Below are 13,853 nucleotides of genomic sequence, written 5' to 3'. Positions count from 1 at the left end.
CCACCTCTGTATCTGCATTCTCTATGTGTCTATCTGCCAATACCAGTGCTTGATTCCTGTGGCTTTACAGTCATGTCTCCGAATCAGGTTGGATGAGTCCTCTAATATTAGAACTCCCTTATTTAAAAAAAGCGTATTTCAATAAGCATTTAGGTCACCTACCTGAATAGAATGTGCTTCACCTGCAGTATCAGAGTAAGAGAGAGCCACCAAGTCAGCACTCCAGTGGAAGTCACTAGGCGGCAGCTGAAGTTCTTTGCAAACAGATAACTAAAGAAAAAACACAAACAAAAAATCTTTCACATCAAATCCAAGTTTTTTGAATATGCACTTCACTTATTTTCTTTCCCTGCATATTTCAGATTCTGATTCACTGCTGGAAATACCATTCTACAAATATTCTTTCTGCTCACATCTTTTTGATCACGCTTTCATCAGTAATTTCAAAACAAAATATCTCAAGAGATACAGAAATCAGGAAAACTTAAGAGGTAGACCAGACCCTGAATATCAACTAGCTCAATACCCTTCTGGACTAAAAACAGTCTGTTGGTTAAGAGACATATGTATGGAATTTTCCCAGGCTAGCCTTGATTTGTTTATTTGACATCTAAAATCTGCATGACCACAGAATAATTAATTATACCAAGTTGTCTAGAAAATACTTCTTTTTTTTTTTAAGATTTTTTTTTTTTTTTTGACAGAGAGAGACAGCCAGCGAGAGAGGGAACACAAGCAGGGGTAGCGGGAGAGGAAGAAGCAGGCTCCCAGCAGAGGAGCCCGGTGCAGGGCTTGATCCCAGGACCCTGAGCCGAAGGCAGACTCTTAACGACTGAGCCACCCAGGCGCCCCTAGAAAATACTTCTTAGCCTCAGCCAGGTATCAGACTCCTTCAGCTAACTCATCACGGCCCACAGGATGTCTCCCTCGCCTATGCTCTTAATTACAAATACTATTTTCCAGGCAGCAGCAGTATAGAAGCCACATATGTCAAGAGTTTAGGTAAGCACGGGTCCGCAATTACAACAGAACAAGGCCCAGTAACAACAGTAACCAGTGACTGGTGCAAGAGAGGGTGCCTGATCTGGAACACACAGGAAAACAGGTTGCTGAGAATAAATTCCTGGAAACACAAATGATAACCCCATGTGAGAAACTTGACACCTGAAAGTTAAAACAGTAATTGCTAAAATTGGTGTCATTTTCCCACTATTTTTAAAAATATTTATTTATTTATTTGAGGGGGCGGAGGGTAGAGGGAGAAAGAGAATCCTGAAGCAGACTCCCTGCTGAGCACAGAGCCTGATGCGGGGCTTGATCCTAGGACCCCGAGATCATGACTTGAGCCAAAATCAAGAGCTGGCTGCTTAACTGACTGAGTCACCAGACGCCCCTCAGTTTTTCCCTATTAAGCATCATTCAGCAGATTTAGTGAAAGAGTCCTATCTTAGAAATAAATAAACTCAGCTTATGTGGATGGCATTTAGTTTTAAACTTCATTAGGTAGACTGACATAACATTTACAACATTCATTAAAAATTTTAAAGTCTCTAATGTTATTAAATGTAAATAACATGGATCTAGTTTAAAATTATTAAATGGGAGAAACTTTTTTTTCCCAACACAAAAATGTGTACGCATACTCCGTTTTTCACATCATAAAGATGCAAATCCATAATGTTTGAGTAGATTCAGATTACTGTCCTCTAACAACTCTAAAGCTTTATGGTAAAAATTAAGAGCCAATTGGTAATCCTCTCCTCTATTTCCTTCTAGCTCTCTAAACAGCAATTACCTTAGTAATAGGTGACAGACCAATCTTCCAAATAATGAGTTTCTCTTTGCAGACCAGACAAGCCCATCCACCTTCATCTATGTGAACAGTCAGCTGATCATCAACTTAAAAAAAAAAAAAAGTACATAATTAAAGCACAAATAAGAAAAACTATTAAAAAAACAAAAAAAGAAGAAGGAAAAAAACCTTAAAATTCTCTATACCAAAATCTTCTTTATGGCTACATTCTTTATATATATGTGTGTTGTGTGTGTGTGTGTATACATAAAAAAGTAATTACCACATACAAAAGAGATTCATTCACATCAAAAAATGCTCTTGGATAACTCAGAGTTATTAATATCCAAAACAAGAAATTCATTTAACTTTGATAACCACTTTTAGAAATGTATGTGAAAGTAAGAAGTATATTTTGGACTTAGGTTTAATATCTTTTAATATTGGTTATAAACAGGTATCTTACTTTCTTCAATATTTAGTAACATTTGTAATTTTATTTTGATACAGTAACACAAATAATAATCTCTCCCATTAAATATATTAAAAAATTCAAAGAAAATTATGCCTTCAAAAGAATGTGATTTTCAAATACTTTCTTTAAAAGTATGATAAATCACTTCATGATATGCAGACATCAAGGGTTACATTCTATATTTTAAGAATTTTTAATTTATTTTAGAAAGAGAGAGAGCACACATGAGGGAGGGGCAAAAGGAGGAGAGGAACAGAATCTCAAGTAGACTCCCCACTAAGCGCAGAACCTGACACAGGCCTCGATCCCATGACCTGAGCTAAAACCAAGAGTTGGCCACTTAACCAACTGAGCCACCCAGACACCCCGTGGGTTACATTCCGTATTAAATGACAAAACTAAATTAGTATATTGCTGCCATAAGCATTGGTGGTAAACCTCGGTAAGTGTGTTAGCCCTAGAAATTTAATTAACTTGAGCTCTGCTCTTTGCCTAACGCATGGTAGAGGAGCAAGATAAACGGCATCAATAATGTATACGCTAAAATACTAAATTGTGCCTAGGCTAAGTGTGGGCTTTTTGCTGAATTAGCGTACCTGCTCAATATTTTCTTTTCCTGAAAGCAATAAAGCAGTTCCAAATACTCTAATGGTAAGCCCTTGAGGTCTCTGACCTAACACACAGCACTTGGTAGGTTTCCACATAGGGTAAAGTTCTTTCGGTTTACACGCTCCTCAGTTTAAACATCCTAATTTCTAGGGGCTCTCTCCTCTGAGATTGTGTACTATTTGTTACTAAAAGTCTGGTGGCATGAACCAGGAGTATGTTAAAAGGTTTAAATAAAATTTAAGCTGAAATTTTTAGAAGAAAAATATATATTACACATATTTAAAACAAAAACAGTGCAGGGCGCCTGGGTGGCTTAGTCACCTTCAGCATCTGCCTTCGGTTCAGGTCATCCCAGAGTCCTGGGTTCGAGTCCCATATCCGGCTCCTTGCTCAGTGGGAAGCCTGTGTCTCCCTCTGCCCCTCCCCCTGCACATGCATGTGCTCTCTCTCGCTCTCTCTCTCTTGCAAAAATAAATAAAAAATCCTATTAAAAAAATAAAAACAGTGCATGATAGAGGTTAGTGGAAGTTTAGTTATCTGAAAACCACTGTACCTGAGTTCTCAAGGACTCATAGGGAAGATATGAAAGTTCAAGTTTATGAAAAATATTCCTTTCTAGAATGGAGTACTTTAACCTTTTCTGACTGTCATTCACAGTATGAAAAACATTTTATATCATGACTCATTCACATAGAATTTAAATGAAACAAACAAGTTATCTAACATTATTATATGAAATGCACTCTGGTATCCTGCATTCTATTTTTTTAAGTGCTGGCCATAAGCCACTAAACTGATTTCGGTTACTACTTGCAGTTTGAAAAACACTGTTCCAGAAAATCACAAAAATCTAGAATTGAATCATAAATAAAAATGACTTGGGAACATCACCAAGGATGCTCTGAACTTTACTCTTTCAGTCACCCAACCCCTCATCCTTACTGTTGCCTTTCTGATGCGTCTGTGACTTCATTTTCCAAACTTCCACTCTAATTCTCCGCCAACAGAATCCTCTAAAGGTACACCACGTTGATAACATAAATGTGTATATATAACCTCCGGGATACTACACAGGATCCAGAAATGGAGGTAGTAAGACTTGATCTTACTGCATTATCACACCCACTAACGTGAGGCAGTGGTTTGTTTTTTTTTCTTAAGCTAAACTTCATACACAAGATAACTTTTGAAATCAGACCGAGTTTTGCATATGCAGTGTTTACAACCATAAAAGATGTAATGGGTGCTTTTTAAAAATAAACTCATTCTGCTTCTCAAATTCATTATATTTCTCAATTACAGTGAAAACCAAATATGTTACCTGCTTCTACCCCATATAAGTGAAGGTATATCAGAGAAAGCACAAATTTCAATCTGAGGCAGAGCCAGGCTGCCTTTTGAATTGCCAGGAGAGGCAAATGGAAAATGACACCTACCTTCAGCCAATGTCAAGGCTTCCATTATTTTAACAGGAAGAGAAGATCCAAATGTTTTCACATCATAGTTCATAGACTCAGTTACACAGTGGTGTGGCAATATTCGTGTAGGTGTTCCTCTAAAGAAAAGAGACCACATTCCTTGAACCGTAACTTAAAATTTTCCGTTATCTTGGGGCGCCTGGGTGGCTTAGTCGGTTAAGCATCTGCCTTCGGCTCAGTCAAGATCCCAGGGTCCTGAGATCGAGTCCCACATCAGGATCTCTGCTCAGCGGGGAGCTCGCTTCTCCCTCTCCCTGTCACACCCCCTGCTTGTGCTCTCTCTGTCAAATAAATAAAATCTTTAAAAAGATTTTTCCATTATCCTAATTTTAAGGTACATATTTACACATGAAGAGAAGATCTTAGATAAACAAGAAGAAAGATGAGGTGTAACAAAACAAAACAACTCTGGCCCATGTGTACTGTGTAATATATTTTTTCTGACAGGACCTAGAAAAATGGCTTCCGACTCTTATGTTCTAGGAATCAGATGCATGCTCTAGTCACTTAAACTCTTTATAACTGCTTCCTTCACCAAAACACGAAGGATGGACTAAATCAGTGTTTTCCAAACTGTGGGTCATTTTGAGGGTCTCGACATTTTTGAAAAACAAAATAGAATATAATCTAGAGTTTATTCTACACTATGATCAAAAAAGCTTTACAAACATTGGGTTAGACTATCTTTAAGCTCTCATCAGCCCTGGAACTTTTTTTTTTTTTTAAATATATTTTTTTAAAGATTTTATTTATTTATTCGACAGAGATAGAGACAGCCAGCGAGAGAGGGAACACAAGCAGGGGGAGTGGGAGAGGAAGAAGCAGGCTCATAGCAGAGGAGCCTGATGTGGGGCTCGATCCCATAACGCCGGGATCACGCCCTGAGCTGAAGGCAGACGCTTAACCGCTGTGCCACCCAGGCGCCCCGAACTTTTTTTTTTTTTTAAATCAAAGCATAGTTGACACAATGTTACATTAGTTTCAGATGCACAAAACAGTGATTGGAAACTCTATGCTATGCTCACACTTACAGCTACTGTCACCATGCAACCCTATTATAATATCACTGATTATATTCCCTATGCTGTACTTTTCATCCCCATAACTTACACATTTTGGATTGGAAGCCTGTACCTCCCACTCCCTTTCACCCATTTTGCCCTCATCAGCTGTAGAATTTTATGAAATCTACCAGATTTGTTTGAAGATTTTAATTATTTATTCATGAGAGATAGAGCGAGAGAGACAGATGGGGGGGGCAGAGGAAGAAGCAGGCTCCCTTCAGAGCAGAGAGCCTGATGCGGCTCCATCCCAGGACCCCTGGATTATAACCTGAGCGGAAGGCAGAGACGCTTAACTGACTGAGCCACCTAGGCGCCCCCAGATTTTTACAACCAAGAAATCAGTCATGAGTATCTGCTGTTACCTGTTCTTCAACCGCAGGTACAGCAGTTGAAATTGTACCTCCTCACCTTGTTAACATTAAAAAAATAATGTAGTTACCAGTATAAAATGTATTCCCTCTCTCATCATGAGGATTAAGTGAGCTTTGCTTCTTGACATACCATTATAACAAATATTTTTCTTTAAATCATCACTAGAAAGTAAGAAAAGATTTTTAAAAACACACACATTAAGTACAGCTTTTATTCCCTGACTTTTCTCAAAAGGAGAAAACACTGACAAGATCACCACTTTGAAGAGCACTTTCAAAATGAAAGTTTTCTTGCAAAGCAAAGTTCTTTTTTGGTAGACGAATTCAGAGGAAACTACCCAGAAACGTGTTACCTTCTAAAGTTCTAGATTAATTATGAAAGGGTGGGTGCGGAGCATGATTTAACAGGTGATGTGGACTGATGTGCCGCGCTTTTATTTGCTAACAAAACTACTCTTATCTCACTGCTATGGAAAGCTTTTGCCTATTAATTTAGCTACAAAGTTAACTTGTGTGGCCAAAGCTCCCTTAATTATCAACCAGCAGATATTAACGGCAATAACTGTGTTAGGCATTGTACTATTTTCCTGGGTTGGAGATGCTCTTTCCCACCATCGTCGGAGGATTTCATATTGATTCATTGGGCCTTAAGTGAAGTTGGCTATCGCCTTTTCACAGATGAAAAGACTCATGACTGACACCGAAACACAAGGGTAGTAAGGAGGAGGCAGGTAACCATTCACTGAAATCCAATTTGTTCACTTCTACACAAAGTTAACTCCATGAAAAGTGCAAAGTGAAGGCTCCATAAATTAAAGCGAGGCTTAAATAACTACCCGCAATATGGCCAAGATCTATTTCCCCAACTTTGGCATTCCTCCCCGCCGCCACCAGTTTCGGAGGCTTCTGGAGACACTATCCCATCAGGCCCGCCAAGGCACGTAAGCCTATCGGTCACCAGACCGAATCGGGGACAATGACTTACCGCGAGCTCAGCGAGCTACGCCGGCCGACCGGCGAAAAGAGCACCGGGGAGCTGACTGCCGACCCCAGGCACAGACCTTTCCTGCTAGTCGCCCGGGGCGTGGAGCCCGGCCCGACTCCGCCCAGAGGGCCCCTTCGGGTCCCTGGCCCCGGTGTCCGCGGAGAAGAGACGGCCGGGAACATGACGGAACGGAGAGGCGACACAGGGCAAGCGGATTCCGCCCGTGGGGCTGAAACTCTACTCGCGCGCGGAGCTTAAACACCTAGAGGCGGGAGAGCGCGCGGTGATGACGTAAAGCACAGCGCCGAGCTGCGGGCTTTTTCGGGGAGGCGGGGGAGGGCGCGCGGTCTTACGTACAAGCGCAGCGCCGAGCCGCGGGGTGTGATCTGAAAGGTGTGTGTAGGGGGGGCGGGGGACGGCGCGCGGTAATGATGTCAGAGGGCTCCCTCTAGTCGCGGGAAGTGATTGTAGAGGTGACCAGTGGAGGGTTCTTGGGGGCTGGCGGGTGTCCGGAGCCTCAGGGAAGTGACACTGGAGAGCCAGGTGCCCTTCTCGACTGTCTGGCGCTCTAGCAGCCTGAACGCAAAGTCTCTCTTTGAGTGCTTGTCTTTCCTGAGCCTCTTGGGAACTGGAAAGTGTCGGTTCCCTGGTCCACGCTGAGAAGGGAGAAAATGGGAAACGCTGCCAGTGGTTTCACACTCTCTTATATTTGTTCTTCTCTACGTTTGTCATTCCCCACTCCACACTGTCTCATCCACGCTAGTGGACGCTAGTAACGCTACAAGTTCACATCTTGATCCCGGATCTTGCTCAAAAACTGCAGGCTCCAAACAGCTCCCTAGTGAACACTTTCGACCTGCATGTCCTGCAGACTCCTTACGTTCCACGTGTTAAAAACCGAACTCTTCTTTTCCTCCAGGACCCCTTGTCCTACCACCTCGGCCCCACTTAGTAAAACTGGCCAATTACCCAAGTCAAAAAGAAGAGCTCTATCCCGGAGTCATTCTTCACCCTTAACCGCCACTGCAACATCCTGGTACACTGTAGCTCCTGAATACAGTCCGTGGATGTCAGCCTCCTGCAGTGGGTGGTGGAGACCGCGGCGAATGGAACAGTATCAGGACCTCTGCCTTGGGGGCAGCACAAGTACTTCTTTATCACTACCCAGGGTTCTACATTTATCTAGTGGCTACCATTTCCTTACAAAAAAAAAAAATCATTTCCTTGTTTATCCTTTGACCTCATTTTAAATAGTATAGTCCCTTATACGGGAGATCTAGAAGGGATAGCGTAGTGCGGTGGCTCTCATCCTCAAACATGTATCATCACCAGGAGGGCTTGTTAAACTGCATTGCTGCCCACCCACAGTGTCTGAGAATTGCGTTCCTTTTGTCTTTTTTGAGATTTTATTTATTTATTTGTCAGAGAGAGAGAGAGCATGCAGAAGCAGGGGGAGCAGCAGGCAGAGGAAGAAGCAGGATCCCTGCTGAGCAAGGAGCTGAGCCAAAGGTGGGAGGCGATCCCAGAACCCTGGGATCATGATCTGAGCCTAAGGCAGACACTTAATCAACTGAGCCACCCAGGCATCCCAGAATTTGCATTTCTAACGAAGTTTCTAGGTGTTGGTAAGGCTGCTATCCGGGGACATTTTGATAACCACTGCCATAGTAATTGAGTGTATAGACTCTGGAATTAAATGGGACTTGCTTCAAATCTCACCTCTGCTATTTACTACCTATGTCACCTTTTCGAGCCTCTGTTAAATTACTAATAGTACTCACTTGTGAGAATTAAATATAGATGTGACTGTATTTGTGAATGTCAAAAAAACACAAACATAGAATGAAGGCAAACAAGCTGAAGAAAAACAGTATTTCCCATAAAATAGTATAGCACTCTTTAAAGAAAATCAGTAAAAGAAACCAAGCTACCCCAAGAGGAAAAAAATGGAAATGTATGAAGAGCATGAATTAGCATTAAGTCAAAGACTAGAAATGACCAAAACACATCAAAAGATCTTCAACGTCACTAATAATTAAAGAAATGTAAATCAAACCACCAATCAGTATTGTTTGCCTGTTGAATTAGCTGAAAGGTTTTTAAAAATGAAAATAGTTCATGCTGAAAGGCTGTGGGGAAATAGGTGCTGATGTGTACATTTCTGGTGAGATTTTTATAGATTAGTATGGTCTTTTAAGAGGATAATCTATCAAAAAGCCTTATAACTTGTATATGCTCTTTGAACTTGGCAATTCACTTTTAGAATTTATCTGAAAAAAATCATAATATATATAGTATTGTTTATAATAGCAAAGAATATAGAAAGATGTCCAATGATAGATTTTTAGTATATTCACATTATAAAATTCTATATGGTTAAAAAGAATACATGTAGATGTGTGTAATGAATACTTAGAGATGTGGGAAAATATTCTGTTGTAAAATTTTAAAAAGCAGGTTGGTCGAAAAACAGTATGTCCACTATGAGCTCATTTTTTTATTGATATAAAAAATGCCTCATAGACACATGTACACATGTGAGAAGCTCAATTTGAACATGTGCCTCCTTTCTATACACCCTTCCTAAAGTACTGCCCTTTCATTTAAGACCAAACTTTGATTTCTGTGGTAATAATCACCGCAATGAACAATGAGATAGTAGCCAGAACTATTTCCTGCAGCCGTGGTAGAATTGTTAGAATTCCACTATCACCAACATAGTAATGGTGATATTAGTAAAATGGAAAGGCAGGGAAACAATGAAGAACTCATTATGGAAATTATCCATGCCCAATCATTTTCAAGGCATTCATTTAATTGCCATCTAATGGCGATGGAACTTTTTGAGATAACTCTAAATTTCATCGTAGTTTAAAAGTCCACTGAGCAGGGGAAAATGCATATTGTTTTCACTAGTTCTGCGGTCGGCAAACTGTCCAGGGTCAGAGGGTACCTGAGGCCATACAGTCTGTTGTAACTGCTCACAAATGAGTGTGGCTGTGTTCCAATAAAACTCTATTTATGGACACTGGAATTTGAATTTCATAAAACTTTGATGTGTTATGAATTATTTTTCTTTTGTTTTTTAAAAAGCATTTAAAATTGTAAAAACTAGGGCAACTGGGTAGCTCAATCAGTTAGGCATTCAACTCTTGGTTTTGACTCAGGTCAGGATTTCAAGGTCGTGGGATCAAGCACCAAGTCAGGCTCCGCACTCAGTGCAGTCTGCGGGGGATTCTCTCTCCCCCTCTCCCTCCACCCTTCCCTCAGCTTGTGCACTCTCTCTCACTAAATGAATGACATTTTTGAAAACAAACAAACAAACAAACCGTAAAAACCATCCTTAGCTTGCACTCAGTACGAATCAGGCAGCAGGTCACAGTTTGCTGACCCATGGGCTAGTTTCATGAGGGAGACACAGGTTCTTTGTTGGCATAGGACCTAACAAAATAGAGGATACTCAGTAACGTTTTTTGAATGAGAAACATTGAATGAATAGAGATTGCCATGATGCCTCAGACATAAAAATCATGTAGAATACCCCCAAAGGAACACTTACAATGTAGTTCTCACATACTTCTTTCACTAATATACTTAATGTTTTGTAACATTTATATTCCTTTCATTTATTTTCTAACAGCTTTGGCATTTTTATGAAAAAAAGTGAATTTCTCAAAATAGAGCCCTAATTTATAAAAATATACTGACAAGGGTTTAGCCTATAATGGTTATTTTAGCTTATGATTATTTCCTGAGAGCCAGTCAAGTCCAAAGTCAGAGGCGGCCTTGCACATAGAGATGAGCCTAGGAGGGTGGACCACAAAATGCAAAGCTCATTAACGTGAAATTGTCTCTTCACAGAATTTCTAGTGATTAGTGATTTTTGCTTATTTTCTAAATTGTTTATATGAACATACATAGTCCTTCAATGGCTCTCCATGCATGTAAGATGAAAGCTAAGATTTTCAGCATGATATTGAAGTCCTCCATGATCTGGCTCCTATTTCTCGAGTATCTCCCTGTACACAGCTTCAATGCTGGATTAATTTACAACTTGCCTATTCTTATTTCCTCTTCTGTGAAAAGGGAATGATAGGTATTTATTTAAATTATAGGATTGTCTGGGGGACCTGGGTGGTTCAGTCAGTTAAGCGTCTTCCTTCGGCTCAGGTCATGATCCCAGGGTCCTGGGATTGAGTCCCACATTGGGCTCCTTGCTCAGCAGGGGGCCTGCTTCTCCCTCTTCCTCTGCCTGCTGCTCCCCCTCCTTGTGTGCGCCCTCTCTCTCTGTCAAATAATAAATTATAGGATTGTCAAAGTAACAAACATGGTAACATGTACAAACACTCTGGAAACAAAGTGGTACCATCAACAGTGTTAGCAATACCACCTCTGTACTATTTAGCTATTTTCTTGTAATTAATTTTTATCTGCCTTATCTCTCCTTCTAAATTAGAAGCTCCGTGAGGGCAGATAATCATTCTGTCATCAACTCCACAGCACAATTCCTTGTCCAAGGTGGGGGCAGGGGATATTTATTTATTGTACTGAAGCAACTAAATAGAGTGTTTATGTAGGAGCACTGACAATATTGACTCCATCTTGAGCCCTCCATCTTGTTCATGTTTGCTCAATGACCTCTCTTGTGTTCCAGGCCCCTTGAAGATTCATACACATACCTTAGAAATGCCCACCAAGGCTGGGGTGTGTGGGGGCTTGCTTTGGCCTCCCAGGAATCTGTTAGAGATAAGAGTCTTTACTCTTCCCAGTGCATGGATTATGCCACAATATTACAGGTTAGCTGTCGGTTAGGTGCATGCAAGCCCTTTGATCTCCCTACAGTGGCCACCCCACCCACGCATCTCCTTGCTCTATAAAATCTGTAGACCAAGGCCTGGACTTTATGGAGAATAGCTGTGCAGCTGCCTGGATCACCGTCTACCCAATCCCCCATCAGCAAGTTACCCTGAATAAAATTCCATGTAAATTGGATGGAGTCATCTGTTTCGTTCTCCAGTTGCTAAGAACCTTTTCACTTTGGGGGATACTTTACTGTCCCTCCTTCACCTTCTAGCAGTTTGTAAATAGCAAAAAAAAATTTTAAAATAAAAATAAAAATGAGGACATCAGGGAGGGAGGAAATGGAAGGAACTTGTAATTACTACTTTATTTATTTATAATGTTAGTTTTTTCTTTATTCCTGAATCTCCACAGCCAAATTCCAGTTAAGAAACTGAATGTAATGAAGTTTTATAAGAAGTGACAGACACAGATAAAGCTACTATAAATTTTAATCCAGGATATAAAATGTTCCCTAAAGACACAATTGAACATCTTGTATTAGAAAATAAAATATAATGATCAAATTCAATTTTGTAAATACTTCTATGGCACAAAGAGATTTCCCTTAGATCCAACCTTGTAATTGTGTTTTGTCTGCTTTTTGAGAACCACACCCTAATAGCAAATTGTACAAAGAATACAAGTAAAGCTTGTTAAAATGATTGTCACAGATGTACTGTTTCCTAATACAAAGAACATGGAGTTCATTCATTCACTGAGTTCATTTTATTCAATAGTAAATTCCCTTACGTAGAATGAATTATAATACTACACGCTTATCATAAAATAGTGGTTTCTTCTTCCAGCATAATCAGTGAACCAATCCATACTTCGAACACGGGCAAACTTCCATTTTAATTACATCAACATAGTTATTTCTTAGGTTCTGGCATCATCAATGTAAAAAAACCACTTTTTCTTGAGGAAACAGCAAATTAACAGCACTGATGTGAAATGTGGCAAATCTAACGGTTATCAGCATTGCTTTCAAATTTCTGATGCATTTAGGTGAATAAAACTATAACCATAAATAAAAAGGGTTATTTTTCAGAAGAGAAACAAGTTCTGAAAGTTTCTTGATAGTCTGTAGAATAGGAAGAACTAAGTTATTTAGGCTAGGAATTATAAATTTTTAAAAGATAATTTTCAAAATACACGCCTTTGGATGACTTAAATGTAAAATTCATTTTTACCTCTTGATAATACCCAGCAGTTCATGCCTGCTTTTCCAAAGTAACAAATGTGTGAATAATGAAAATAGAAGTTTCCGTATTCAAAGGAATGGCTTTTTCCCCTTTTAAAACTCATCAGGCTTTCATGTGCTAAAAATGCTGAAAACCACACACACCCAAACACGGTCTCATCCCAGAGGAACACATACTTTTAAAGTCTCATATCCCTGAAGACACAGGAGGTGGGGAACGGAAATATTCCCTTCTCCCCGTGTGACGCTAACTATTCCTGTATGTCTGAATGTCAGGTTCACTTCAGGACATTATCAGAATTTTAAAAAAAAGGGAAGATTTTCATCTTCTAATAAATTTAGACACAATGTAGGTAGAATACTACCAAGAGAATTACACAGTGATTGGTAAATCACCTAAAATAATTAAGCTTTTTGTTTATAATCCCCCTTTAAAAGTTGTCATTTGACAATAGCTCCGATCTGTAACAGCAGGTAAAAAATAAAATGAGGTGCCATGTTATATTAATTAAAGTATTCCAGGACAAAAGGAAGTAAAAAAACCTGAAAATAACTTCAGTGCTATAGACATTTAGAAAGTTACAATTATTAAAAGTCTGAATAAAAAGGTCTTGAGAACAGGTACATCTCAAAACAATATTTTACCCACCTTGGAAAAAAACAGGCGTATTTTAAATAACTTGAAGTATGATTTACAGAATAGATACCATCTCTAAGTTTTTTTCCTGCAACAATGTTTTGCTCTAAAGTCTCTCATGTTCACTTCATCAGTAATTGCTCCTTTATGCTGAAATAAACCTTTGTTTGTTCATTAATTTTCTGTATATCCCATCTGGTTTTGAAAGCAGTTCTTCATGATTCCCGCATTCTGTAATCTTTCCTTGGTCAAGAACAGCCACCATGTTGGCATTCTTAATGGTAGACAGACGGTGGGCAATAATTAACACTGTTCTTCCTTCCATGAGTCGGTCTAGAGCTTCTTGCACAAGGTGCTCGTTTTCCGCGTCCAGGGCACTTTAAACAGGAAACCGTG

At 39.7% G+C, this 13,853-nt stretch overlaps 2 protein-coding genes across 2 annotated transcripts in view; both read right to left on the bottom strand.

The window, feature by feature from the left end:
* The window catches only part of NUP133 (nucleoporin 133), a 59,329-nt gene extending 52,252 nt beyond the window's left edge, over positions 1-7,077 (bottom strand). The window contains exons 1-4 of the mRNA XM_002921544.4: positions 6,775-7,077; positions 4,313-4,431; positions 1,796-1,899; positions 163-270 (exon numbers count right to left, since the gene is read on the bottom strand). Of these exons, the coding sequence (XP_002921590.2) occupies positions 163-270; positions 1,796-1,899; positions 4,313-4,431; positions 6,775-6,956 (513 nt within the window). The 5' untranslated portion in view covers positions 6,957-7,077. The remainder of the gene's footprint in view (positions 1-162; positions 271-1,795; positions 1,900-4,312; positions 4,432-6,774) is intronic.
* Positions 7,078-12,047: 4,970 nt separating this feature from the next.
* Positions 12,048-13,853, bottom strand: part of ABCB10 (ATP binding cassette subfamily B member 10) — a gene marked incomplete at its 5' end in the record, with an annotated part of 33,887 nt that continues 32,081 nt past the window's right edge. Inside the window, one exon of the mRNA XM_034663580.1 lies at positions 12,048-13,834. Coding sequence (XP_034519471.1) covers positions 13,603-13,834 — 232 coding nt within the window. The remainder of the gene's footprint in view (positions 13,835-13,853) is intronic.

This window comes from Ailuropoda melanoleuca, chromosome 6 (genome assembly GCF_002007445.2).
Source record: "Ailuropoda melanoleuca isolate Jingjing chromosome 6, ASM200744v2, whole genome shotgun sequence".
Lineage (NCBI taxonomy): Eukaryota > Metazoa > Chordata > Mammalia > Carnivora > Ursidae > Ailuropoda > Ailuropoda melanoleuca.
The sequence above is the reverse complement of the archived record's forward strand: the minus strand, read 5'-3'. Positions and strand labels throughout refer to the sequence as shown.